Raw genomic sequence first — 25,053 nt, forward strand, 5'->3', positions numbered from 1 at the left:
GGATGTGTTTTGTGTATCTCCTTTCTTTCAAATATCCATGACAAAAAGAAAGGAAGTACAATCCTGTCCTTTCCTCTGTGTTACCACTTATCAATGACTGCTAGCATTTTACATATGTGGACCTAGGAGAGTGGGTCCTCAATAAAGAATCATTGAATAAATAAACGATTGTGATAATGGTCTTGGTTTTTTTAATTGTTCTAATCCCTCTGTCCAAAATACATCTCACTTTGATTTATTTTCTGAAAGTAAAATCTGTGGCAAGATGATCTGTTAAACATATAAGCTAGTATATTGAAAATGTTTCATATACCTGTTGCAAAGCTAAACATGTAGCTTTGTTATATGACTGTGTTCTGAGGGTTGGGAGGTAAGTGGTAAAGTAGTTAACAACAACTGCTGGGAGAGAATGTTTTATTCTGTCTTTGCTGGAGTATACGAGTGTGTATATTAATGTTCTCTGGGTGGGCTTTCCTTTTTGGGTGCCCTAAGAAGTCAGGCTGCCTTGATCTCACCCTACAATTTGTCTTATTCTAATTTTGGAAACTAATTTATTCAAGTGAGAATGACACCTAAAAACAGAAGAAGACAGCAGGATCATACAGGGTAATTAATGCCACACTGCATTAACTTTCTGCAGCTGAGATAAATATTCACACATCTCCTGCTTGCCGGAATTTAGCTTCAAACACACATCACAACAGCGGTAACGACTACAGTCAACTCTCAATTATCCCCACTAATGAAGGGGAGCAGTGGTGTGGAAAACCCCAAGCAGCAGATAATCCCAAAGTCTGACACTGTGATGCATTGTACATTTTGGCAATAGCTTTACCTTCCTTGTTACAGAATCTTAGACTGTCAGAACTATAGTGGAACTAAGTAATCATTTGGTACAGAAATCTCCATCTTGACTTTCCATAAGGTCATGAAGGAGTTTTCAGGCGATTCCTGACATATTCCAAAGAGCCTAAACAGAATCACACACTGACATAGCACTCTATTGATATTTCTGCTTTCTTTACAGTATTTTAGCACATCTCTACCCTAATTCAAATGCTGTCAATCACCCTGAGAGTAAGTCCCCTAGCTGGACACATAGACCCATTAGTCTGCAGGTCCATTAGAGCTAATAAATATTCCATCTAGACAGTGAATCAAAACTCAACCTTCAAGTCACATATATCATGTTTAAACATTTTGTTCGCTTTATGCCTCTGCAAGAATGATCTTTCTGAAATGAATTTGATAATATCAGTCTCCCACTTGCAATAACTCTCCTGCTTCTTTTTCACTCAAGTATAATACATACTTCTCCATGGGACACAAAAGGCCCTTCCAGGATGGCTCCACTTTCCACCCAGTCTCATAATTTCTTTTGCCTTCTAACATCTACCTTCAAGGTCTCAATGCTGGTCACCCTACTATGGCAGGGTTTTTCTATCTCAGAGACTTCTCAGACAGTGTCTTTTGCCTCTGAGAACTCTCTTTATTCTATACCTGTGAGTTCGTATCGAGTAATCAAACTTACTCACTTCAATATTACAGCTTCCCAGGTTCTACATGGGATGTGGGCCACTCTGCTCCTGGATATTTGCAGTGGCCTGTATAGGCACACATCTGACTGTGCCCATGGTCTTGTTATCTCTCAGTATAGTCCCACTGTGTTTCTCACATAAGTATCCCACATTCTTAGAACATGGAACATGGGTGGTGTACCCAATGAATGAAAGCCACATACGATAAACCCAAAGCAAATATCCTAAATGAAGAAAAACTGAACACTTTCCCCCCTTCATTCTGAAACTTGACAAATATGTCCACTTTTGCCACTACTACTCAAGGTACTCTTTGATATTCATGCCAGTGTAATTGGCAGAAAGAGATACCAACATAATTAATATCAAGAAGGAAGAAGTGAAACTATGGCTATTTGCAGACAGCATGATAATATACATAGAGAATCCCAAGAGTCCACCACAAAAACCTGTTAGAAATCATCTGTAAGTTCAGTAGAGTAGTAGGATACAAACTCAATACACATAAATCTGTGGCATTTCTATATGCCAGTGAGGAATCAGAAGAAAGGGAAATGATTGAGCCCCATAAGATAAAAAACGCTGCCATGAATCTAACAAAAATGGGTGAAGGGCCTTCACAATGAAAACTATAGGACTCTTTAGAAAGAAATAGATAATGACACAAAGAAAGAGCAGAGCATCTTTTATTTGTGGAGGTGCAGAATAAATACTATAAAATAGTCAATCTCAGGCAAGGTGGTGGCATATCTGGTTGAGTGCACATGTTATAATGCACACAGGTCTTGAGTTAGAGCCCTCCCTAGGCCACCACCTGCATGGTGAAACACTAGAGGTGAAGCAATACTGAAAGTGTCTCTCTTTCTCTCTCCCCTTCCCCTCTCAATTTTTCTTTGTCCTATCAAGTAAATAAGAATTAAAAATTAAAATTAAAAAAAAAGTTACCCTTCCAAAAGCAATCTACAGATTCAAGTTGTCCATATTGAAACCCCAATAACCTTTTTCAAGGAGATCAAAGATATTATCCAAAACTTTGTGTAGAATCACAAAGTCAAAGCATTTCCCTGGGAAGACAACTTCACCATTGTGTCCTGGAACTGCACCTCTCCAGACCTCTGCCCAACTAGGGAAAGATAGAAACAGGCTGGGAGTATGGACTGACCTGCCAATGTCCATGTCCAGTGGAGAAGCAATTACAGAAGCCAGACCTTCCATAATGATACTGGGTCCATACTTCCAGAGGGATAAAGAATAGAAAAGCTTCCAATGGAGGGGATGGGATACAGAACTCTGGTGGTGGAAATTGTGTGGAATTGTACCCCTCTTATCTAATGGACTTGTCATTCATAATTATATCAACAAAAAAAGAACAATAAAAGGGAAAAATGGAGGTATCACAGTCTGCGACCTCAGTTTAAACTTCAGAGAAATAGTAATTAGAACAGTATGGTATTGGAACAAAAATGGACATATAGAACAATGGAACAAAAGAGCCCAGAAATAAACTCACACAAAAACATTAAGTGGTGAAAAAGACTCTTCAAAAATTGGTGCTGGGTAGTGTTGTACATGCTATCATGCAAAAGGACATGGGTTCGAGACTGCACCCCACCTACAGTGGGGAGGTGGAGAGGCTTTGCAAATGGTGAAGCAGGTCTGCAGATGCCTATCTTTCTCTCTGTGTATCTCCTCCTCCCCTCTCAATTTCTTTCTGTCCTATCAAAAAGAAAAAAATTGAAAGAAAAAAAAAACGGGTGGTGAGAAAAATATAGAAAAGTGAAACTAGACCACCACTTGACACCAAAAACTAAAATTAACTCAAAATGGATCAAAAGTCTGAATATTAGACCTGAAAATATAAAATACATAGAAGGAGATATTAGTGAAACACTATGGGGCCTTAGCAGCAAAAAAAGTATTAGAGACTCAATCCCATCAGAAATCGAAACCCAAACACAATTAAGTAAATGGGACTACAAACTATATATAAAGCTCCTATACATCAAAAGCAAGATACACAAAAACAAAACACACAAATTATTAACCAGGGAAATATTTGAGCATCATAAATCTGACAAAGGATTGATATAAAACATCTATAAAAATCATATAACTCAACAACTACAAAATAACCCCAACTAACCCAATTAAAAAGTGGGCAAAAGATCTGAACATACAGTATTCTAAAGAAGATATGGACATGGTTAACATGCATATGGGGAAATGCTCCACTTCACTTATTATTAGAGAAATTCATATTAACACTGCAGTGAGTTTCTATTTCATATCTTTTAGAATGGCTTACATCAACACAATAGCAAATGACAAAAGCTGACTAGGATGTAAGGGAAAAGGAATTCTGTTACACTGCTGGAGAGAATGCAAATTGGTATACTTTCCATGGAAAAACAGTATGGAGAGTCCTTAAACAATAAAATGGAAATAGCTTATGATCCAACAATAAAATGGAGATGTCTTATGATCCAGCAATACTACTCTTAGGTAAATGCCTGAATAATACTTTTTTTTTTTTAATCTTTATTTGTTGGATAGAGACAGTCAGAAGTTGAGAGGGAAGGGGGTGATAGAGAGGGAGAGAGACAGAGAGAGACACCTGCAACACTGCTTCACCACTTATGAAACTTTCTCCCTGCTGGTGGGGACCAGGGGCTTGAACCTGGTCCTTGCGCATCGTGACATGTGCGCTCAACCAGGTGCACCACCACCTGGCCCCAATAATACTTTTCTTAATGTGAATTAGCAAGCTCTTACAAACAAACTTAAAACTCACCTACCATTCTGACAGTGAATATCCTCATTGCTAGAGGCTGACAAAGTATTATAGATTGAAATCACACAGCACAAACTACAAGAAAGCCAACCTGAGAACTTTTGATTTACACTGAATAAATGTTCTAATTGGGGAGAGGGGTATACTGAAAGAGTGAGCAGGGATTTGAAGTTGAGAGGCTCAAGAACTGCTGTCTCAAACTGTCTACGTGAAAAGACTAATAAGTACACACCTATCCTTGAGGAAGTGGGTTTGTTACTCATAGCAATGAGGTGAGCTACAGAATGTCCATTAGTATATATATTAGAAAATGCTTATTATAGCATTGGGTCTGATGCTAGTTGATTTATTAGAAGACCAAGAAAGGCAACATTTTCTCTCAGGTTGTTCGCTTCTTTCTCATCATCTCCCACTAGTACTTCTAGGACTCTATGCAGGGTACTTAGCTCTTCTAAGTGTCACTTTCTTCATCTGTAGAGTGGTGCTAGAAATGATCCTGGGTCCATGGTCCCAGTGGGATAAAGAACAGGAAAGCTTCCTATGGAGGGAATGGGATATGGAACTTTGGCAGGGGGGACTGTGTGGAATTGTACCCCTCTTACCCTATAGTCTTGTCAATCATTATTTTTAAAATTAATTCATTTATTTATTCCCTTTTGTTGCCCTTGTTGTTTTATTGTTGTAATTATTACTGCTGTCCTCTTGCTGGATAGGACAGAGAGAAATGGAGAGAGGAGGAAAAGACAGAGAGGAAGAGAGAAAGAGAGACACCTGCAGACCTGCTTCACCACTTGTGAAGCAACTCCCCTGCACGTGGGGAGCCAGGGGCTAGAACCTGGATCCTTCTGCCAACCCTTGCGCTTTACACGACGTGCGCTTAACCCGCTGCGTTATTGCCCGACTCCCCATCAATCATTATTAAATAAATAAATAAAATTTTAAAAGGTGTCATGATTGAAGTATAAGTTAATTGTTCAGTACAGAGGAAATATTCTGAAAAAAAAAAACCAGTATCTGTTTTGTTTTGTTTTTATGCCTGGGTGACTGGCTTTATCTGCCTCTTGCAAAAGATAGTTTTAGACTCAGCAATCACCCACAGGTGGTTTTCCACATTGCTGCTTCTTCCTATCATAAAGCTGCAACTACAACTAGGCTCTGCAATGAAATTTATTAATGATATTGGTTCAGCCTGACAAATTGTGCAGAAAGATTGTGGGGTTAATAAAAAGTATTGGGTTGCGAAGCTCTATGTACAACACATGTCTACAGGCTGCTTTAACTACAAGTGATGTGTTTACACATGTAGCAGCTAAGTAAAACTCAGGATGAGAATAATATATATGTATATATGTATATCTATATTGCCTCAGAGTTGGGCTTGTAGCCTGCACTATGAATCCACTGTCCCTGGGACATTTTTTCCTGCTTCTTTCTTTCTTTCTTTCTTTCTTTCTTTCTTTCTTTCTTTCTTTCTTTCTTCCTTCCTTCCTTCCTTCCTTCATTTCTTTCTTCCTTTCTTTTTCTTTCTTTCTTTCTTTCTCTCTTCCTTTCTTTTTTTTCAAGAATAAAGAGAAATTAAGAGGGGAAGAGGAGACAGACAATTGCAGTACCTGCTTTACTGTTAGTGGGGCTTCCCCCGTAGGTGGGTAAATAGGGAGTGGGGACTTGAACTGGGGTCCCTACACATTATAATATATGCCCTCAATCAAGTATGCCATGACACAGCCTCAACAATCTATATCTAGAGAAACTACTATGGCCTGTAATGAACTTTCCTATAGTTCAGAAAAAATTTTACCAGGGTATCACACTGGATCTCTGTGTGATCATGGGCCATCCTAGATCCATTTTATAGTGAAGAAGCAATGACCCCAGTGGTTTGGTTATATGGCCAAAATCAATTAGTGGGAATATGACCTGATGTTTTTTAGGTTTTTATTGTGGGAAATAATGTTTTAGCATAATCTGGAATTTCAGTCATTTTAAGTATATAGTTCTATGGCATGTAACTCGTAGTATAGTATACTCATTACTACTATTTCACAGTTCCATCTGTAGGAGAAAGTGGAGTTTGTGACATGAGATTACTAACAAAATTACTTAAGAGTTGAATTAGATGATTTTATAAAAGTCCGACAAATAAAGGGGCCAGGTGGTAGAACATCTGATTAAGTACTCACATGCCAGTACACAAGGACCTAGGATCAAGCCCTTGGTCCCCACCTGCAGAGGTTATGCTTCATGAGTGGTGAAGCAGGACTGCAAGTGTCTGCCTCTCTTCCTCTCTCTCCACTCTCTGTCTCTATGCAATAACAAAAACTTTTTAAAAAGTCCTATGAACACACCAGCAATCTTAAAATATGTCTTCTTAGGAAGAGCAAATGAAAAGCATCATGAATATCTTTTATAGAGTGATTCCAGAAACAGTGGACATGCTATAAATCAGAGATCAACAACTCTGATTTACTGGCCAAATTTTAGTGGGTTTCAACTTTTTGTAAATTAAGTAGTATTGGAATATAGACACATTCATTTGTACACTCTTTCTTGATGCTTTCCATTTATAGTAGTAGAGTAGATTCATGGGCACAAAGACACATAAAACAAACATTTAGAGAAAGTTTGCCAACTTCAAGTCTAAATGATCTACTTTTTCTACTTTTTACAATTATCTACTTTTTCCACTCCAGTGGTCTACACTCATGACAAAATTTTATTCCTATTCTGTTTTTCTCTCTTGACTTCTAGAATATCTTATCAGGAAGCTTACTGGCATATATGGTCCCAAAGACTTGCTCTAGGTTCATCTGGACTTGCTAGATCTCAAAATCAGGCACCTAGGATGGGGAGAGGGGTCATCCCAGGTTATACTCTCTTCCTCACTCCACATTTCTCTTTAACCTCATCCTAATTTTGTCAAGTCAGGTCTGTCCTGTTTCCTGTCTGAACCCTCACAACAGCTGGAGCTTAATCTGCCTCTGAGTATAATATTCATGAAAGGCCAATAATATTCTGTTTTCATGATTCCTTGTTTGGAATCTCCACATCTAGTTCTACTTAAAAGAAGAACACCAAGAATAATGCAAATTCCCTGTGTTTTGCTTTCAAAACTTAGAAAACACTATGATCTTTATGATATTTTCTGACTCTAGGAAAGGCCAAGGAAGGAGTTGTTGAAATTATCTATATTTATCCATAGGAAGGGCTTACACGGCTGTCTAAGTTTACTTGCCTTAGGAACCGTAATACAGAATCAAAATCCAAACTTTATTTTTTTACTTTTTATTGCCATCAGGGTTATTGCTATGACTCTTGGTACCTGCATGACAAATCCACCATTCTTGATGGCCATTTTTTTTCTTTATTTTCCTCTTTATTAGAAATTAGTGAGAAATTGGAGAGAGAGAGAGAGAGAGAGAAGAGAAGAGAAGAAAAAAGGAGAGGAGAGGAGAGGAGGGGAGGGGAGGAAAGAGAAGAGAAGAGAAGAGAAGAGAAGAGAAGAGAAGAGAAGAGAAATGCCTGCAGACCTGCTTCACCACTTGTGAAGCTTCCCCTCTACAAGTGGGGAGCAGGGGTTCAAATCCAGGTCCTTGCACATAGTACTATGTTCTCCCAACTAGGTGTGCCACCACCTGCCCCATTTCTTCTTAAATCTTAATTTCCAAATATTCTTCCTCCAGGAGCATCCAAAGCCCAGTCTGCTTTTACCTTAAAAGTTACTATCAGGTACTATGTTATGTCTTTGCTTCCCACTATGAAGCTCAGTATTAAAAGAATTACAGTGACGTGTGATTTACGGCAAAGCCTACTGTGACCCAGGGAGACAGATCAAACAATTTCCTAATGTCACAGATGCTACTCTGACCTAACAGCTGGGAATTTCTGATAGGCAGTTTATTTACTTAGTTATTTAACCAAATAAATGTTTTCATTTTCTTCATCTCCTCAAAAGCAAACATCTTGCCCTTAAAATTGCTCCAGCAACACATCAAAAAGTATAAATTACCTGCCCTTCCCATACCAGTCTTTATAATATTATTTTCATTCTTTTTTTTTTTCTCCTGTTGATCCAGTCTTTCAAAGACACGTGATTCTTCCAGGTGGAAGGGGGGGGAGTGAAATAATTGAAGATATTTCCTTTTATTGCTAAAACAGAAATGCCTTTTGAGACTGGCCCTGAAGCTTCCACCTGTGAGGATTGAGTCCGTCTGTTTCCTCTTATGTGGTATGCTACAGATTTAACTTATCAACAGATGTCACCCAAAGGTATGCAGAATTGTGCAGGTATTCCTAATAAAAAAGCAGCTGGAAATAATGGTTGCAAGGATGATAAGATAGATGGGACTTTTGCTTTCAAACTGTAGCATGTACAGGGAAATAAAGCTATAGATTCAACTATCTCCAAATAGCAGCACACCCCACCCCACCCCAAATGTCTAGAAAGATGCTAAGAAATTACAGTCACTGCATTTCCAATTGGGTGGATGAGTGAATAGGATAGAAAGAGAAAGATCAAATCCGGATGAGTTGCTGTTGATGGGAGGGCTCAGAAACATTCATCGGGCTTTCCCTTGTGGGCGTCTCAGGGGACATGTGTGCAAAGACTGGCGTCAGGCTTTTGGCCTCTGGTTGTTGATAGGACAGTTGTGAAAGTACCAGGCTGAGCTTTCAAAAGGAGAAAATTGCTTCCTTAAAGATCACAATCTAGCCCTCTTTTGGAACTAGGAGTTACTTCATATGATTTACATGCAACTTTAAGACTACTTTTTTTTTTTTTTAAAGTGAGCAGTGACTTAGGGGATTCTGGGACAATCTGAAAAGATAAAATGGGGATATTCTTTATTTCCCCAGAGATGTTTTGAGCCAGAGTGGAATCTAAGGCTCAGAAGATTTTAAAAGTATAAAGAAAAAACTCTCAGTCAATGGCTTGAGTTCTAATAGTGTGTGTGTGTGTGTGTGTGTGTGTGTGTGTGTGTGTATGTGTGTGTGTGTCCAGCATATGGGCTAGATGTATATAACTCAGGGTAATGGGAAACTAAATTTTACTGAGCAAATAGGATGTAAAGATGATGTGATAAGGTAGTGGTGGTGGTTTTGATAGTTACATTTATAGGGAGCTTTATGTATCAGGAACGGTGTTAAAAGGTTCACATACATCATTCCAGTACAAACACAACACTATGAGATATAACTTTATCACTATTTTTCAAAATAAGATAATTATTATGAAATATCACAGTAGAACAGCTAGTAAGTGCCAGAGTCATATACTGAATCAGAAGTCAATTTTTCCTGACTTTTAAGCTGAGCAGATAGGTTTTTGTTTTTTTCCTACATCAGCCATCTTTTCTTTTGGTTTATTTCTATTCCTTTAGATTAGGGGTGGGGGACAATCGTACAGTTTATAAAAATCATTTGGCCTAGTCTAGTCAAAGTTACTTTAAGTAAGACTCAAAATTCAATAAACCCAGCAGCTTTATTCATAATAACAGTGAGTATCAATGCTTAGGCTAATAATTTTGTATAGCCTGTGAGTGAAGTTCTAAGTATCCAAAAGAAAAAAGATTAATAATATTTATATACTTTACTCATGTTTGGGAACTACTCTCTTCCCGAGTGCAGCTTTTCAAATCTGACACCATCTTCCCAGACAATATTTTTAGTCCACCTGCATGTTAGCTATCAGGGTTAGGCAAAAATAACTAAAGTCATGGGCACCTTTGGAACATACCTAAAATATACTTCCCACCCATAATTTCATCTGCTCTATTCCTACCTTTGGATTCCTGTTTATTAAACAATTTGTTCAGCTTTTAAAATTTTATTTATTTATTTATTTATTTATTCATTCATTTATTTATTTAATTATTTATTTTACCAGAGCAGTGTTCAGCTCTGACTTATGGTGGAATTGAACCTGGGACTTCGGTGCCTCAGGCATGAGAGTCTCTTTGCATAACAATTATGCTATCTATCCCCGCCCAATTTGTTCAGCTTTATATCTTACTGCCTTTCAGCCACCAAGTTGCAGACACTAGCTACTGTGACTCCATCCTGACTTCTCTGTGCAGACAACCTCACCAGTGTGTCCCAAAGTCTCACCTTTCCAGAACCCTATTCCACTAGGGAAAGATAGAAACAATGTCCATGTTCAACAGATAAGCAATTACAGAAGCCAGACCTTCCATTTTCTGCACTACATAAAAAAAAAAAAAATTGGTCCATACTCCCAGAGGGATAAAGAATAAAGGAGATTCCAGTGGAGGGGATAGGACACAAAACTCTGATGGTGGGAACTGTATGGAATTATACTCTTGTTATCTTAGAATCCTGTTAGTCATTATTAAATCACTAATAAATTTTTTTAAAAGTTTCCCCGTTCCTGTTCTAGAGGTAGAGAGAGACAGAGATAGAAGGAAAGATACCACAACACTGATCCAATGCTCATGAAGCCTCTCCCTTACAGGCACTAGGATTTAGTGGCCCAGGTCCTTGGGCAAGGAAATACATGCACTCTTCTCTGCCCTCACTCCTTGAACTGAGTTTTATATTGACTACAGACAGAGCATTTGTTTTCATGCTCGGGATTTGATGTATGCTACCTCACAGAACATACTGGACAACCAAAGCGCCTTCTAGAAGATCAGGACACTAAGATTCTACAGAAACAATGGTTCTTACTTAAAAATGCTTGCAAGTAAATATCTAAGCTAGAATTTTAACTCAAGTTCCAAATCCTAAGCTCTTTCTACTATACCATGTTATGTTCACTTACAGCTCAGCTGTGGCATACGCTTCTGGATGTAGCATCAAATGTGGTATAAGCTGAAGTGCCATGAAGCAGTTCAGCTTGTGTTACTGCTTCAAGCTGAACAAACTTTTCACATGAGAGTTTGATACATTGATCTGCAAATGGTGTAAGTCATCTTTGTTTTCTAGAAGAACTTCCATTTTAGGGTGATGTTTGCTGTTATGCTGAAGAATGGCTCTTGTCACCTCTAATTCATTCATCATATTTTTTTTCAAGACAAGGGAGAACATGGAAAAAATAAAACAGACCCATGGGGTAGAAAACCCCTTAGGAGAGGAAGATTATCTCCCCACCCCCTGGAGTGTGTCTATAATTCCCAAATTTTCTCTTTCCTTTAACTCTGACTTTGGTTTTAATTCACCAGCTCCACGCACAGTTTTGCAGGACTGAATTTTTAAATTTGTTTTCCACAGATTTGCATACCGGTGTATTATTATGTGTCACTGCTTATAATGTGTCACTGACATAAAATGTGAGGAAATATACACTATGTTAAATTCTTTAATCATAGAATCCAATAGTAAAATGCACTCTCAAGGCACTATGTTATCTTTCAATAACTGTCAAAATAACTTACATACATGAACTGAGAATGATTCTGAGGTAGTCTCAGAATCCATTTATGAACAGTGAAAATTATTTACCATCTTAATGATTCTGACCATGCTGTTCAGGACTTTAAAAAGAGGAGGTCTCTGGGTATAGCCTTACAGCCCTACACATTTATGGAAGACTGGGGAAGTATCTGAAAATTGAACACATTTATCAAGGAGTGACCTCAGAAATCATGTCTGGGTAACAAGGTGTACTTCTATCTGCTGAGAAGGTTCGCTTCATCAGCCCCTCTTTCTTTTGATCAAATCAGATAGATTGGAATGCAAGTGCCCCAAACCACTTCTAGTAAATGTAAGTACACCTCTCTCCAAGTCGCTGCTGATGGAATCTGAAGTGGTTCAGTGGCCAAATGCATGCTGCAGTGCAGATGTAGACAGCTGAGCTGCAGAAGCAAAGGCTCCATGTCTTTGGGCTTTGAATTTCACTTTCATATCACCCAGCGTGCAGCGTACCTCTTGGCTAGACAAACTGGGTGGGGGTCTTACAGCTTGCTGGACTAATCTTACAACTCTGTCAAGTATCATTTCAAGCACTGGTTTTGTTTCTTAGTCAGACCTCTCAGTGTGTTTGCTTGGTGCCCTCTTTTCAATGAGTTGTGGTCCTGTGTCAGCAGATTCAGTGACACTTTGCTTAAGTGACTGAAATGTCTGGACGGACCATCTTCTACTAAAAGAAATGAACCGTGTGGACAGGCCCTGTTTTGCCATCTTGGGATGTTGGTGCTTTCAGAGTAAAGCTGCGGTAAAGATAATCAGCAAGGCAGCACTCTAATACTACCTGCTTAGAACACATTAATATAAAGCCAATGGTCATTCCCCACTCCCCACCCCCGCCTCTCAGGATGTGTCAAAGGTCATGCATCCATGAGGAAAAAACAAGATGGAAAACAAATACCAGGCAAGAAGCGGCGGTGCAAACATGAGGGGTATGCTCAGGCAGGGAGAGATGGGCAAACACTGGGAATATGAATTCAAAGGCGAGCAAGGAGCAAGCAAATGAGAAGGCAGACAGCTGAAAGGTATGAAGGAGATTAAAACAGGACAGATACCTACCCAGACCTGTGCTATCTAGCTACTGGCCTGCGGACTTATATTATCACCACTGGGCTCCCCACTGGGCTCACCAAATGGATCACTGTTGGATGAGGCCTGTGATCCATCAGGCTAGAATATAAGAAGACAACACTTTTTTTTTCAATAATTGACAAAATAAGACATTTGGGCATATTTTCATGCATATATTATCACCAACTACTGCAGTAACTTCAATCAGAGGATGCCACACCTATAAATTCAGGAACTTACAGGAACCACTTAATGAAAAGTGTTCTCAGCTGCTCATTTGAGGCTAAAACAACATCCATTCAAGAACCCTGTTATGGTTTAAGGGTCTGATTCAGCATTCATTTCTTTGTAAATTTCCTCATGCGCTATTCATTGCAAACACAGACAGTTTAATTTGAACTGGAAAACAAAGCCAGAAAGAATAAATGGGTCACTTACAGCTTCTTGCTCTTCACTTTTGCTGGGACTTTCGAAGCCCTCTTCGAAGATGTCATCTGTGGTAGGATCACTGGCATGGGATGCAGATGATTTGGAAGGAGAGCTCTGCCTAGGGGCTGGGGTTGGAGCTACACAAAGATCATGCAAAAAAGGGAGACATCAGAAGTGTCTGAGTGCAGCCATTAATAGTCCACTGAAAACAGGGATCTTGTTATATTCAAGTCAAATCACAGGACCCATCTTCCTATCCCAAGTCAACTTGCCAATATAAGACAGATATATTGGTCAAATAGATTAATATCACTTCTACTTTCTTATTTTTTAAAAAATTATCTCTTTACTTATTTATTGGACAAAGTCAAAGGGAAATTGAGAGAGGAGGGAGAGGCAGAAAGGGAATAAGAAAGAGAGACACCTGTAACACTGCTTCATCTGTCTCAAAATTTCCCTCTTGCAGGTGGGGACTGGCAGCTTGAATCCAGGTCCTTGTGCACTGTAATGTGTGTGCTCAACTGAGTGTGTCACCACCAGACCCCTAATATCTCTTCTGTACATCTTGCCATTTTTTTTTATTGCTACCAGGATTATTTCTGGCACTATGAATGCACCACTCCCAGTGGCCTTTTTTCCTTTTTTTCTATTTTACTTGATAGGACAGAGTTAAATTGAGGGAAGGATAGAGAAGGAGAAAGAAAGATAGACATCTGCAGATCTGCTTCACCACTCGAAGTGTCCCCTCCTGCAGGTGGGGAGTGGGGGCTTGAACCTGGGTCCTCGTGCATGGTAAAATGTGCGATTAGCCAGGTGTACCACTACCTGGCCCCCACATCTTGCCTTTTTTCATGCTTGAAGGTTAAACATATTGGCCAAATAGTTTAAAATCTTTTCTGTACATCTCGTCTTTTCATATGCTTGACGGTAAGGAAGGCATGGTGCGTGCTATGGCTAAGGAGTGGTTCTTGAACCCTCACCCCCAGGCCTACCAAATAGGAAACTCTGTCTGCACTGTCAGGTTGAAAGCTTCTGAACTTCTGCCTTTCTTCCTCTTTTACTTCTTAATATATTGTACAATTAAAAAGAATAAAATACTTCAGAGGGCAGTGCTATATAGTGACTTGCCTCCCATGTGTTAGAAACTTGACAGACAGAATCTCTAGGCTCATAAGGTCTCTTCAAGATGGGGTGGGGGAGGCAGTATCTTAATTTGACAGAGCTTCTGTCAAAGAAATGGAAGGTTGCAAAATTCCTCAAGGTCACACATGTGGGTGTAGGTTTGTCTCCTGGCTTGTAGTAGGTATCTGATTAGCACATGTTGAATGAAGAGTGTCTCAGTGTCTTGGGAAAGATGGTATAGCTAATGGGAAATTCACAGCTGCCATTTTATTCCTTATTCCAGGATGAGGTGCATTTTCTATCCTGATCCACCCCCATTCTTCTAGTTTGTTCCACAGGTTTCTAAAAAATATGCGGCTTAAAACTACTAGATTTACTTCAATTTCAAACAGTGCTTCACTCGAAGCATTCTAATGGTGACACTCGGGGTCAAAAGGACAGAAAGATTGGCCCCATTCAGTTTCCTTAAGTCTTTTTTTTAATTTAGAAAAGTCTGTTTTGCTTCATAAAATGATTATGGATTACACTGATTTAGAGAGTTGAGCTTTAAGAGTACTCCTTGTTCTGTGGTGGATATTTAATAAATACTGTGTGATTGGATTCTGAGTCACATTTCAAGTGGTTTCCTGCTTTAGTAAAGGCAGAGAACCCTGGCTGAGTTTACAGTTTTGCAGTGTATACTGCTCATACTTATTGGGGGGAAATATTGATGGGAAGTATAAACAAGGATGTATTTATGTAGCATCTTCATCTTGGGAAGGTTTTATAGAATGCCTCTATTCTTGGAAACAGTGGTTCTCAATCTGGGGCCATCCCATTCCCAGAGGACATTTGGCAATGTCTACAGCCATTGTATATGGTCATGTCTAGGAGGAGAGGAGGCATTCTATGTGCATCTCTGGGTAGAGGTAAGAGATACTGCTCACCACCTTACAATGCATAGAAGAGTTTCCCACAACAACAGAGATCTAAATATCCAGATGATCAGCAGTGTTATTGTTGCAAAATTCTCTGGAAAAACACAACAGGAAAGGAGTGGTCATGTGTTTCTTACTCAAGTGCTTCCCATGTGCTCAGCACAGATCAGTAGTGGGAGAAATATAGCGATGATGACCTCATAGTCTCTGTCCTCAAAATGTTCCCCTTTTATTTGCAGGTAGCACACGAGGCCATTAGAGGAGATATTGCTCTTAACAGCTTTTTGAATTCCTAATTCTGCCTCTCTCTTTTTTAAAATTTTGCACAGAGATATAGAGAAATCAATATGGGAGGAGGAAGTACAGAGACACCCACAGTACTGCTTCACCAATTGTGAAGCTCCCCCCATGAAGGCAGGGACCAGCAACTTCTTGAACCAAGGTCCTTGAGCATTAGAACATGTGCCCTCTACTGGATACTCAACGGCCCAGTCCTTTTTATTTTTAAAGACTTATTTATTTATTAATCAGGAGGGGAGGGACAGAACCAGAGTATCACTCTAGCACACATGATTCCAGAGATAAAACTCAGGACTTCAGGCTTGAGAGTCCATTACTTAATACACTGTACTATCTCCTAGATTATGGTTTCTTTAACATTTAATTTTGTATTTGTTGTTTTTCATTGAAACTCTCTGAGCTTAAATTGTTAGTTGGAATTAATAGAGATGACCCCACTATAGAGATCAACTAGCCTGAGCAGAAAGTAGGTTACTTATATACACAGAAGGTATTGTTTTCAGAGCCACATCCTGAATATGGCTGAAGTGACACTAATTGTGTTAATATCAAGGTTTTGTTTGTTTGATGTCACTCAAGTATTTGCATACTCAAGTACATGTGGCCTCTGATTGGCTGCTTGGTTCTGGTTCTTCAGATACGTGTTATAGCAAAGTGTGGGGAAGCACAGTCACTGATTGCTGAGACTAGGAGAAGCCACTTTGCTCATCCAAAGCAACTCACCTATTTTACCCATAACACAGTTGGAGTTGGGAGAAGTCTCTTGTTACCGCCCTCTCCCTCCATACCCCAACACACACACACACACACACACACACACACACACACACACACATCCAGATTGTGTTTGAGTGAAGATTGACCTTTGTCCCAAGGTTCTGCACAAAACCATTTTGTATGCAGTAATCATCATGACAAAATATTTACAACTATGAAATATATATTTTAGCACATATATCTTTGAATTCTTTCAATAACCTTAGCTTAAAATAAATGAGGAACTAGAGTTGGTGTATTGCACCAAAGTAAAAGACTCTGGGATGGGTGTGGGGGGAAGAGTACAGGTCCAAAAAGGATGACAGAGGACCTAGTGAGGGTTGTATTGTTATGTGGAAAATTGAGAAATGTTATACATGTACAAACTATTGTATTTACTGTTGAATGTAAAACATGAATCCCTAATAAAGAAAATTTTTAAAGAAATATAACTACAAATCAAGTAAATTACATAAAATTATAGTTATTAAAAAAAAAAAAAGAAAAGAACGTTGATGCTGTAATTGCTTTGGTCAGAAATGTCATCCCCTCTATTCTTCAAGGGCTGAAATTGAGGAAAGGATGGTTAGATATGATTTATAAGGCAAAAATGAAATAAGATTAAAAAATGAGGAAATTGAAGTTCATAGAACTAAAATGATTTGCCTATAGTCATAGAACAATAACAATAAAGCTGTGCCCCAAATGTCTAGAGTCATTTACAACAGTAGCTTTTCTTTTTGACCATCAAAAGGTTTGAGTCAAAAACTGACTTCAACTATCCCAGCTGTATCAGAAGCATTATGGATATTCTGTTTCCTGTCCTAAATTTTCTCCTAATCTTAATTTTCTCTTCATTTTTTTTGCATAGTTAATCTTAACATTTAAAAAATTTATCTTCACCTTTATTTTCTTTCAGTAAGCCAAGACCCAAATCTAGAACATACATACATAAGTGAATGAATGACTCATAGATGAATTAGCAAATAAACAAAAAAATCCCTGAAAGGAAGGATGACAGGGTGGGAAGATAATATATGCATATTCAATTTAATGATATTGTCTCTCCATCTTTGAATCTGACTTCCCTCATATGTCAAACAGACCTAACAAACTGTGTCATAAACAGGATCACTAGTATCAACACAATATACATAGGACCAGTGAAATAGGTTATTTGCATAATGTGCTGCTCTGCCATGTGCCTAACCCAGGCTTAAGCCTGGCCCCCACTGCACTGAGAGAAACTTTAGTGCTGTGATCTCTTTCATTATCTATCGACCTATCTCCTTATCTAAAATAATAACAATAATCATAAAGCATAAGGAGAAGGTATACATGTTATAATTGGTACCTAATAATTGATAACTATTGTTATTAGTGGTAGAAGTAATGTAGACAGAGAAACCTACTGAATGAGTCCTTCACCCCAGAAGCTCAGCTTCCATAAATATGGAATCACTCTTACTTGGTTTATGTTACCACAAATAGGACACTCACGTGAGTTGGTAGATGGTGTGGTAGAAGTCACAGGGGTCAAATTCAACTGGGAGATGTCAAAGTCATCACAGTCGTCTGTATCCTGTGCCACTCCAACTTTGCTGAAGTAACTGGAGAAGGCCTCTGAGGTACAGGTGAGGGAAGGTTGGTCGGGTTTACGAGAGGGCACAGGTGGAGGCTGGGCCATCTGGAAATCCTTAAACATTTCTTTCCCCATTTTCTGCCTGGACTTGTCGGTCTGTGGACTTGACCTGGTGGAGTCACATGTAGCTGGGATAGTTGCAAGGGGGGTGAGGGGACCTTGGAACATGGCGGCTGGCAAAGGCATAACAGTTTGTGTGGACATGAAGGCGGCTGGAGAAAACTGCCCAGCCACAGTTGGCCAGGGCTGCTGAGTGGCAGGAAAGAGACCCGGCTGGCCCCATGCGATGGGTTGAGCCCCCGGCATCACCTGAGCGACTGGTGGCTGAGCACCCAGGGCGAGCTGCTGTTGGACAAGGGGCTGCTGGCCCCAGAAGGATGGGAGAACGGCGCCCATTGCAACATAACCTGCAGAGGGTCAAAGAGAAGAATCAGGGACTCGGGTAGAGAATGCTTCATGAAGTCTAGTGATAGGCGAAAATGTCCTGAGTGGGGTCAGGTGGTAGCAGAACCTGGTTGAGAGCACAAGTTACTGTACACAAGACCCTGGGTTTAAGCTCCCACTCCCCACTTGCTGGGGAAAAGCTTCATAAGTGGTTAAGCAGTACTGTAGGTGTCTCTCCTTGTCTCCCTCTCCTCTCTCAATTTTTTCTGTCCTAATTAAAAAAATAATTAAAGGAAATGAGAAAAAAAAAAGGCCACCAGGAATAGTGGATTTGTTCTGTAGGCACTAGCTCCAGCAATAACTCTGGTGGAAATTTTATACATATATAAATACACATATCCTGAGCAAGAACCAAATATCAACTATATGTTATAGACTAAGAAAACAAAAATGAATAGGTCATGTCTCATGGAACCTGACTTCTCCAGCTGAGGTAAAGGAAAATGTGTCTGAGGAGCTGATCATCACACTACGATCATCATCTCTGGCATTATGCTATTCCACTGCAGAATACTGTGCCCCAGTATGGTTCCGTAGCCCCCATGTCCACTTGGTTGATTCCAAATTATATTCCTCCATGAGGATAATTTCTGGAACCATCCGTTCCACCCCGGTTCCATGGCTGCCAGTTCTTAGCAACATCGCCCCGCCAGATATTCGTCGGGATGCGGCATCATCTAAGTTCATTTCCCACGTCTACGCTCGACCGGACCTGCCAATATACGCGGATATCTTCGCCCACCCTGTCCAACGCTTGACGTCTCGTCACCCAATCTGGTCCCCTACGCCTACACTGAACTTCTCTGTTCCAGTCTCTTGGAAACAGAGTTGGCAGTCAGCTGAGGTAAAGAACAAACACCTCATCGCAGACCCCTGCAAGCGTCAACCCAGCTTTGACCTAGCACGTTATGATTGGGCCCTCCTCAATCGCTATCGAACAGGCCATGGCCGGTGCGCCGCTATGTTCCATCGCTGGGGAGCCAGAGACGACCCGAACTGCCCCTGCGGCTATAGACAGACTATGACCCACATAGTCAACGACTGCCACCTCTCCAGATTCAAAGGAGGTCTCGAAACTTTACATCAGGCTCAACCTGACGCTGTTGACTGGCTACGGAAGAAGGGCAAACGCTAGAAGAAGAAGGAGCTGATTTGTACAAAGAAATTAGGATGCTAGGAGGAGGCAAGCCAGGCAAATATCTGAGGTGAGGGGTGTAGTCAGGTACATATTTAAGGTGTGAATTACCACACCTACCATTAAATGTTAACATTCAGTAAAAGTTGAGCACTTAGCATCTTGTTTATATATGCAACACATCCTAAATAAACAGGAGCCTATGGTGTTACTGTACACCAGCTCTGCATTTATGTTATGACAGTTTTTGAGATGGAAAAAATAGTGGTTATTGTCTCCTCAAGAGCATCTTGCAGAGTGGTATAGATTGATCACTGCAGAACTCCTGTGGGTGCATGCACATATATTACCATAATTTTTTAACAGCTTATTCCACTCAGGTAAGTTAGAATCATTTAAAAAAGAACACGTGACATTCTATTTTATAAGAGTAACAATAATAAGTTCCACTTGTTAAGTGACTTCACTGTACTGGGGGATTAGTAGCCACTTTACATCTTTACAAAATCCCTGCATGCTAAGTATTACTATCCTTATTTTAGGGAGAAGGAAACAGGCACTCAGAAAGGCAAAGTACCTTGCTGTGAGTCACATACCTGGCATGAGATATAAGTCAGGATTTGAACTGAGGTCATCTGTCCCTAATGACAGTCTTCTTAGTCATGTGTTTTACTGTTTGATCCAGCTAAGTAAGACCAAAATGATCTTAGAACAATTTATTTGATCTAGCTATAGAATGTTTTAGCAAGCAGTAAGCTCAATGCTTTTCATGGGCCTCGAGGCCCCTTCACAGTGGTCCAGTGGCCACACGTATGTGCAGCAGAGTCTCAGAGACATATGATCATGCCAGACAGAGGGATGGGTGGATTAAACAGCCTGGTCTTGCTTATCAATACAAGTGTTTGCATGGCTGTTGGAAGGTATTTGCAACCATAGAGCAGTTTGAACAAGAAACAAACATGGGGATATATGGTATTCCAGCAACTTCCAAAGAAAAAAGAAAACGGGAGGTTAATCGTTGTACTAACCTTGTGGTGGGTCAAGTTAATCACTCTGGTGAACCCTGCGAAACTGGGTGCTGGGTGCCAGACTCATGCTCTGGACTCAGTACCTTTGCTTATTCAATTGATTGATAAGATGGATCCAACATTCAAGTTACAGCCACTTCTTTTTCTTACAAGGTGAAAAAAGTATTCCGAAGGGAGAGCAGATACACAGGCTTCTCACTGATTAATCCTTATAGGATCACCTTAGTCACAATGCATTGAAATAAGGGACCTATCATAAAATAGCACAGTGCCTTAACCTTACCATAAGAATTATTGCTTGCTCACTTGTTTGTTTTCACCAAGGTTGTTGCTGGGGCTCAGTGCCAACATTATACATTCACTGCTCCTGGTGGCCATTTTTTTCTGTCTCCACCCTTAATTTTTATTAGTTGGACAGAGAGAAATTGAGAGAGAGGAGAGGGAGATAGAAAGGGAAAAGAAAAGATACCTGCAGACCTGCTTCACTGCTCATGAAATGTCCCTTCTGCAGGTGTGAAGCAGGTCCTTGGGCTTGGTAATGTGCAGTTAAACTGGGTGCACCACTGCCTGGCCTCGAATGTTGTTATTGTTTTATTCTGACTTATTTTGATAGGAACTGAGTGGATTTTAGTGGCAGTATTATGAGTCCTAAGAGGATGATTATGAAATTTATGGGTGTGATTTGGTTGTTAAAATGTGGTATCAGGAGCATTGCTGACTGGCCCTTAATGTTCTGAGTGCATTGATACTAGCCATCCAGTAAGTTTTAAGACCAACATGCACAACAAAGTGTTAACCCTGTTTAGGATGATTTGAATGTGGACTGGTGTTAAAATTACAGGGGTCTGCAAAATTTGCATAGTGTTGACGAACTCTCTTTCACAAGAATGTAGTAACTGTATATAGTTCAATGCAGATTGAATTTTGCTTTGTTTGAAACACTTTCCACCATTTTTTTAAGTCAGGGTCCCTGAGAGAAACACTTCTCATAGTGTTAGAGCCATCGTGGTGCCACTACATCATAACACCCCTGTTGTGAACCTGCTAGTCTATTTATAGGCATACATCTACACATTAGTACGTCTTCCATTTTGTTTATACCAAGGTAAACCACTATTTTTTTTGAGATAATACATACTATTTTATTCATCATATATGTTTATCCATTTCATTTTATCCATCCCCAGTCAGGAGTTCACAATTTAACAATAATAAAAAATACACATAAGAAGTAAATTACATACATTTCTATGCATGTACATAATATTTTTTACCAACCAAAGCCTTTATACAAGTAATTTTTTTGCATTTCAAGTGTATTTTTTACTTAAATTTTTTGTTTCAAAAAATCACTAAAATAAAATTAATGCTAAAAAATATTGTGGATAATATCACTATATCTCCTTTTTTTCACACCATTCCATTCACCAACAGTCTGTACACACCATAGTTCTTCCACAGTCTGAGATATAGGTTGACTTTTTTTTCACATTCATCTGTTCAGTTCTCTATATTCTGCATATGAGTAAAACCATTCTGTAGTTGTCCTTTACCTCCTTACTTGCCTCACTAAGCATAATCATTTCCAATTATACCTATTTTATCCCAAAGGACACAACATCATTTTTATTGCTGAATAGTATTCCATTGAGTATATATCCCATAAGTTTTTATCCAGTCATCTGCCAAAGGACATTTTAGTTGTTTCTGTTTTTGCTATTGTGAATAAAGCCACTATGAACATAGGGGTACAGATATTTCTTTGAATTGGTGCTGTGATCTTTTAGTTAATTGCCTAGGGCTGGAATTGATAAGATAATCTGGTATTTCCATTTGTATTTGCTTAAGGATTCCCTATACTGTTCTCCATAATGGCTGCACCAATTTGCTTTCCCACCAGCAATATAGTAGAGCTCTTCCTTCTCTCGATCCTCTCCAGCACTTATCTTCTCTTGTTTTATTGATGGAACCCATTCTCACGGGTGTGAAGTGGCATCTCAGTGTGATTTGAATTTTCATTTCTCTACTTATACTTATACAGAGAGGAGGAGAGAAGCGACTCCCCTGCAGGTGGGGAGCCGGGGTTCGAACCGGGATCCTTATGCCGGTCCTTGTGCTTTGCGCCACCTGCGCTTAACCCGCTGTGCTACAGCCCGACTCCTGTTCTACTCACTTTTCTATCGGATTTTTTTTTTTCTTTTTGCTGAGCTGTATGAGTTCTTTATAAATGTTTGCTATCCACCATTTGTCTGAAATGTAGTGTGCAAATATCTTTTCCCATTTGCTGGTTTCTTGCTTATCGTTATGGATTTTTGTATTATCTTTATTTATTTATTGGATAGAGACAGCCAGAAATCAAGGCAGAAGGGAGTGAGAGGGAGAAAGACAGAGAGACACCTGCAACACTGCTTCATGACTCGTAAAGCTTTTGCCCTGCAGGTGGGGACCGAGGGATGGAACTCAAGTCTTTGTGCATTATATGTGCTTAACCAGGTGCACCACCACCTGGCTGCTGGAAGTATCTTTTGATGTATAAAAGCTTTTCAATTTGATACAGTCCCACTTGTTCTTTCTATTTTTTGTTTCCATTGCCCATGGGGTGGGGTCTCCAAAACCAACTTTTAATATTGAGGTCCTGAAATCTATCACTTATGTATTTTATAGTTTTAGGTCTAATACACAGATCTTTGATCCATTTTGAGTTAATTTCAGAGCATAGTGGTAGGTGGTAGTTTCATTTTTCTACATGTGGTTGTCCAATTCACCCAACACCACTTGTTAAAGAGACTTTCTTTCTCTGTTGGCCCCTTATACTTTACTAAAAATTCCAATAAACTCATTCACACATTTCTATTCTCTCTCACTGTGTGCAACAATGAAGTTATAGATGTCTATTCCCCCTCTGATGATACAGAATGTGCCTGTGGCAAGATAGGTTTAGTTCTGGGCTTTCTATGTCCATTTTTAATCCAATACCACACTGTTTTTATTGCTTTGTAATCTTCTTCTTCTTCTAGCGTTTGCCCTTCTTCCGTAGCCAGTCAACAGCGTCAGGTTGAAAGCTGTCAGGAGCTGCTTGTTGCTGGCTTTGAAAGTGACTGGGATCCATGTGGATTCAGTCAGCTAGGAAGGATCGTCAGTTTCCCCAATGAATGGGTACTCACGGGATGCACCACGAGAAGGTCGATCCGATGCATACCTGCTTTGTAATACAAACTGAAGTCAGTAATTGTGATGCCTCCTTTTTCTTATTTTTTTTCTCAGGCTTATTCCTGCTATGCATTTTTTGTTGTTGTTCCATATGAATTTTTGGATACGTTGTTCTTTGAAACATATCATTGGTATTTTAATAGGAATTTCATTGAATCTATAGATTGCTTTTGGCAGGATTTCCATTTAATGATATTTATTCATCCAATCCATGAACAGGGATGGTCATCCATTTCTTTGTGCCATCCTCTATTTCTTTGAACAATCTTATAGTTTTCGTTGAAAAGGTCCTTCACCTCTTTTGGTACATTTATTTCTAGGTATTTTATCCTTTTGGATTCAGTTGAAAATGGGATTGCTTCCTTGAGTTCCCTTTCCTCTGGTCCATCTTTTGTATAAAGAAATGCCACAGATTTTATAAGTATTGATTTTTTAACCTGCTACTTGACTGAATTTATTGATGATTTCCAGTAGTTTTTTGGCAGGGTTTTGGGGGGCATCTACATATAACAGCATATCACCTGCAAATAATGATAATTTAACTTTATCTTTTTCAATTTGGATTCCTTTGATATCTCTTTCTTGCCTGATTGTGATGGCAAGGATATTTAGGACTATGTTGAATAAAGCAAGAGTAGACATTCATGCCTAGTTCCTGATTTTAGGGGGGGGAAGGTTTCAATTTTTCCCCATTGAGTATGATGTTAGCCTTGGGTTTGTCATATGTAGCTATTACTGTATTGGGGAATTATCCTCCATCTCCCAATTTCTTGTGGGCCTTTATTGTAAATGGATTTTGGACCTTATCAAATGCTTTTTATGCATCAATTGCTAATATCATGCCATTTTTATCTTGCCTTTGTTGATATGATGAATTACATTGATTAAAGTGCAGATGTTAAGTCATCCCTGTTCCCCAAGGATGAATCCCATTTGGTCTTGAAGGACTGTTTTCTTAATATATTACTGGATTTGATTAGCAAAGACTATGTTGAGGATTTTTGCATCAGTGTTCATCAAGAATATAGGTCTATACTTTTATTTTTTGGTGGAGTCCTTTCTTTCTGTAGTTTGGCAGTTGGCATGACTCTAAGAATGTGTCCATTTCTTCTGAATTGTTAAATTTATTTCAATGTAGATGTCCATGATATTCCACTATTTAAATGTATGCATTTTCATTATATATTGGGTTTATTTCTTCCTTAGAGCAAGTAGAGTATATTGATTTTGAAAAACTGCGAGTAGGTCCTG

The 25,053-nt window shown here is 39.3% G+C and overlaps 1 protein-coding gene across 7 annotated transcripts in view; it reads right to left on the reverse strand.

Annotated features, from left to right (window-relative positions):
- The window catches only part of DAB1 (DAB adaptor protein 1), a 1,538,943-nt gene that overhangs the window by 5,821 nt on the left and 1,508,069 nt on the right, over positions 1–25,053 (reverse strand). For 6 of the 7 annotated variants that reach the window (XM_060206276.1, XM_060206275.1, XM_060206272.1 and 3 more), the window contains 3 exons: positions 17,844–18,392; positions 13,258–13,385; positions 12,808–12,918 (listed from right to left, as the gene is read on the reverse strand). In XM_060206276.1, the coding sequence (XP_060062259.1) occupies positions 12,823–12,918; positions 13,258–13,385; positions 17,844–18,392 (773 nt within the window). In that variant the 3' untranslated portion in view covers positions 12,808–12,822. The remainder of the gene's footprint in view (positions 1–12,807; positions 12,919–13,257; positions 13,386–17,843; positions 18,393–25,053) is intronic. The other variant, XM_060206273.1, reaches the window with a different exon arrangement.

The sequence above is a fragment of the Erinaceus europaeus genome, chromosome 13 (genome assembly GCF_950295315.1).
Source record: "Erinaceus europaeus chromosome 13, mEriEur2.1, whole genome shotgun sequence".
In the NCBI taxonomy this organism is placed as follows: domain Eukaryota; kingdom Metazoa; phylum Chordata; class Mammalia; order Eulipotyphla; family Erinaceidae; genus Erinaceus; species Erinaceus europaeus.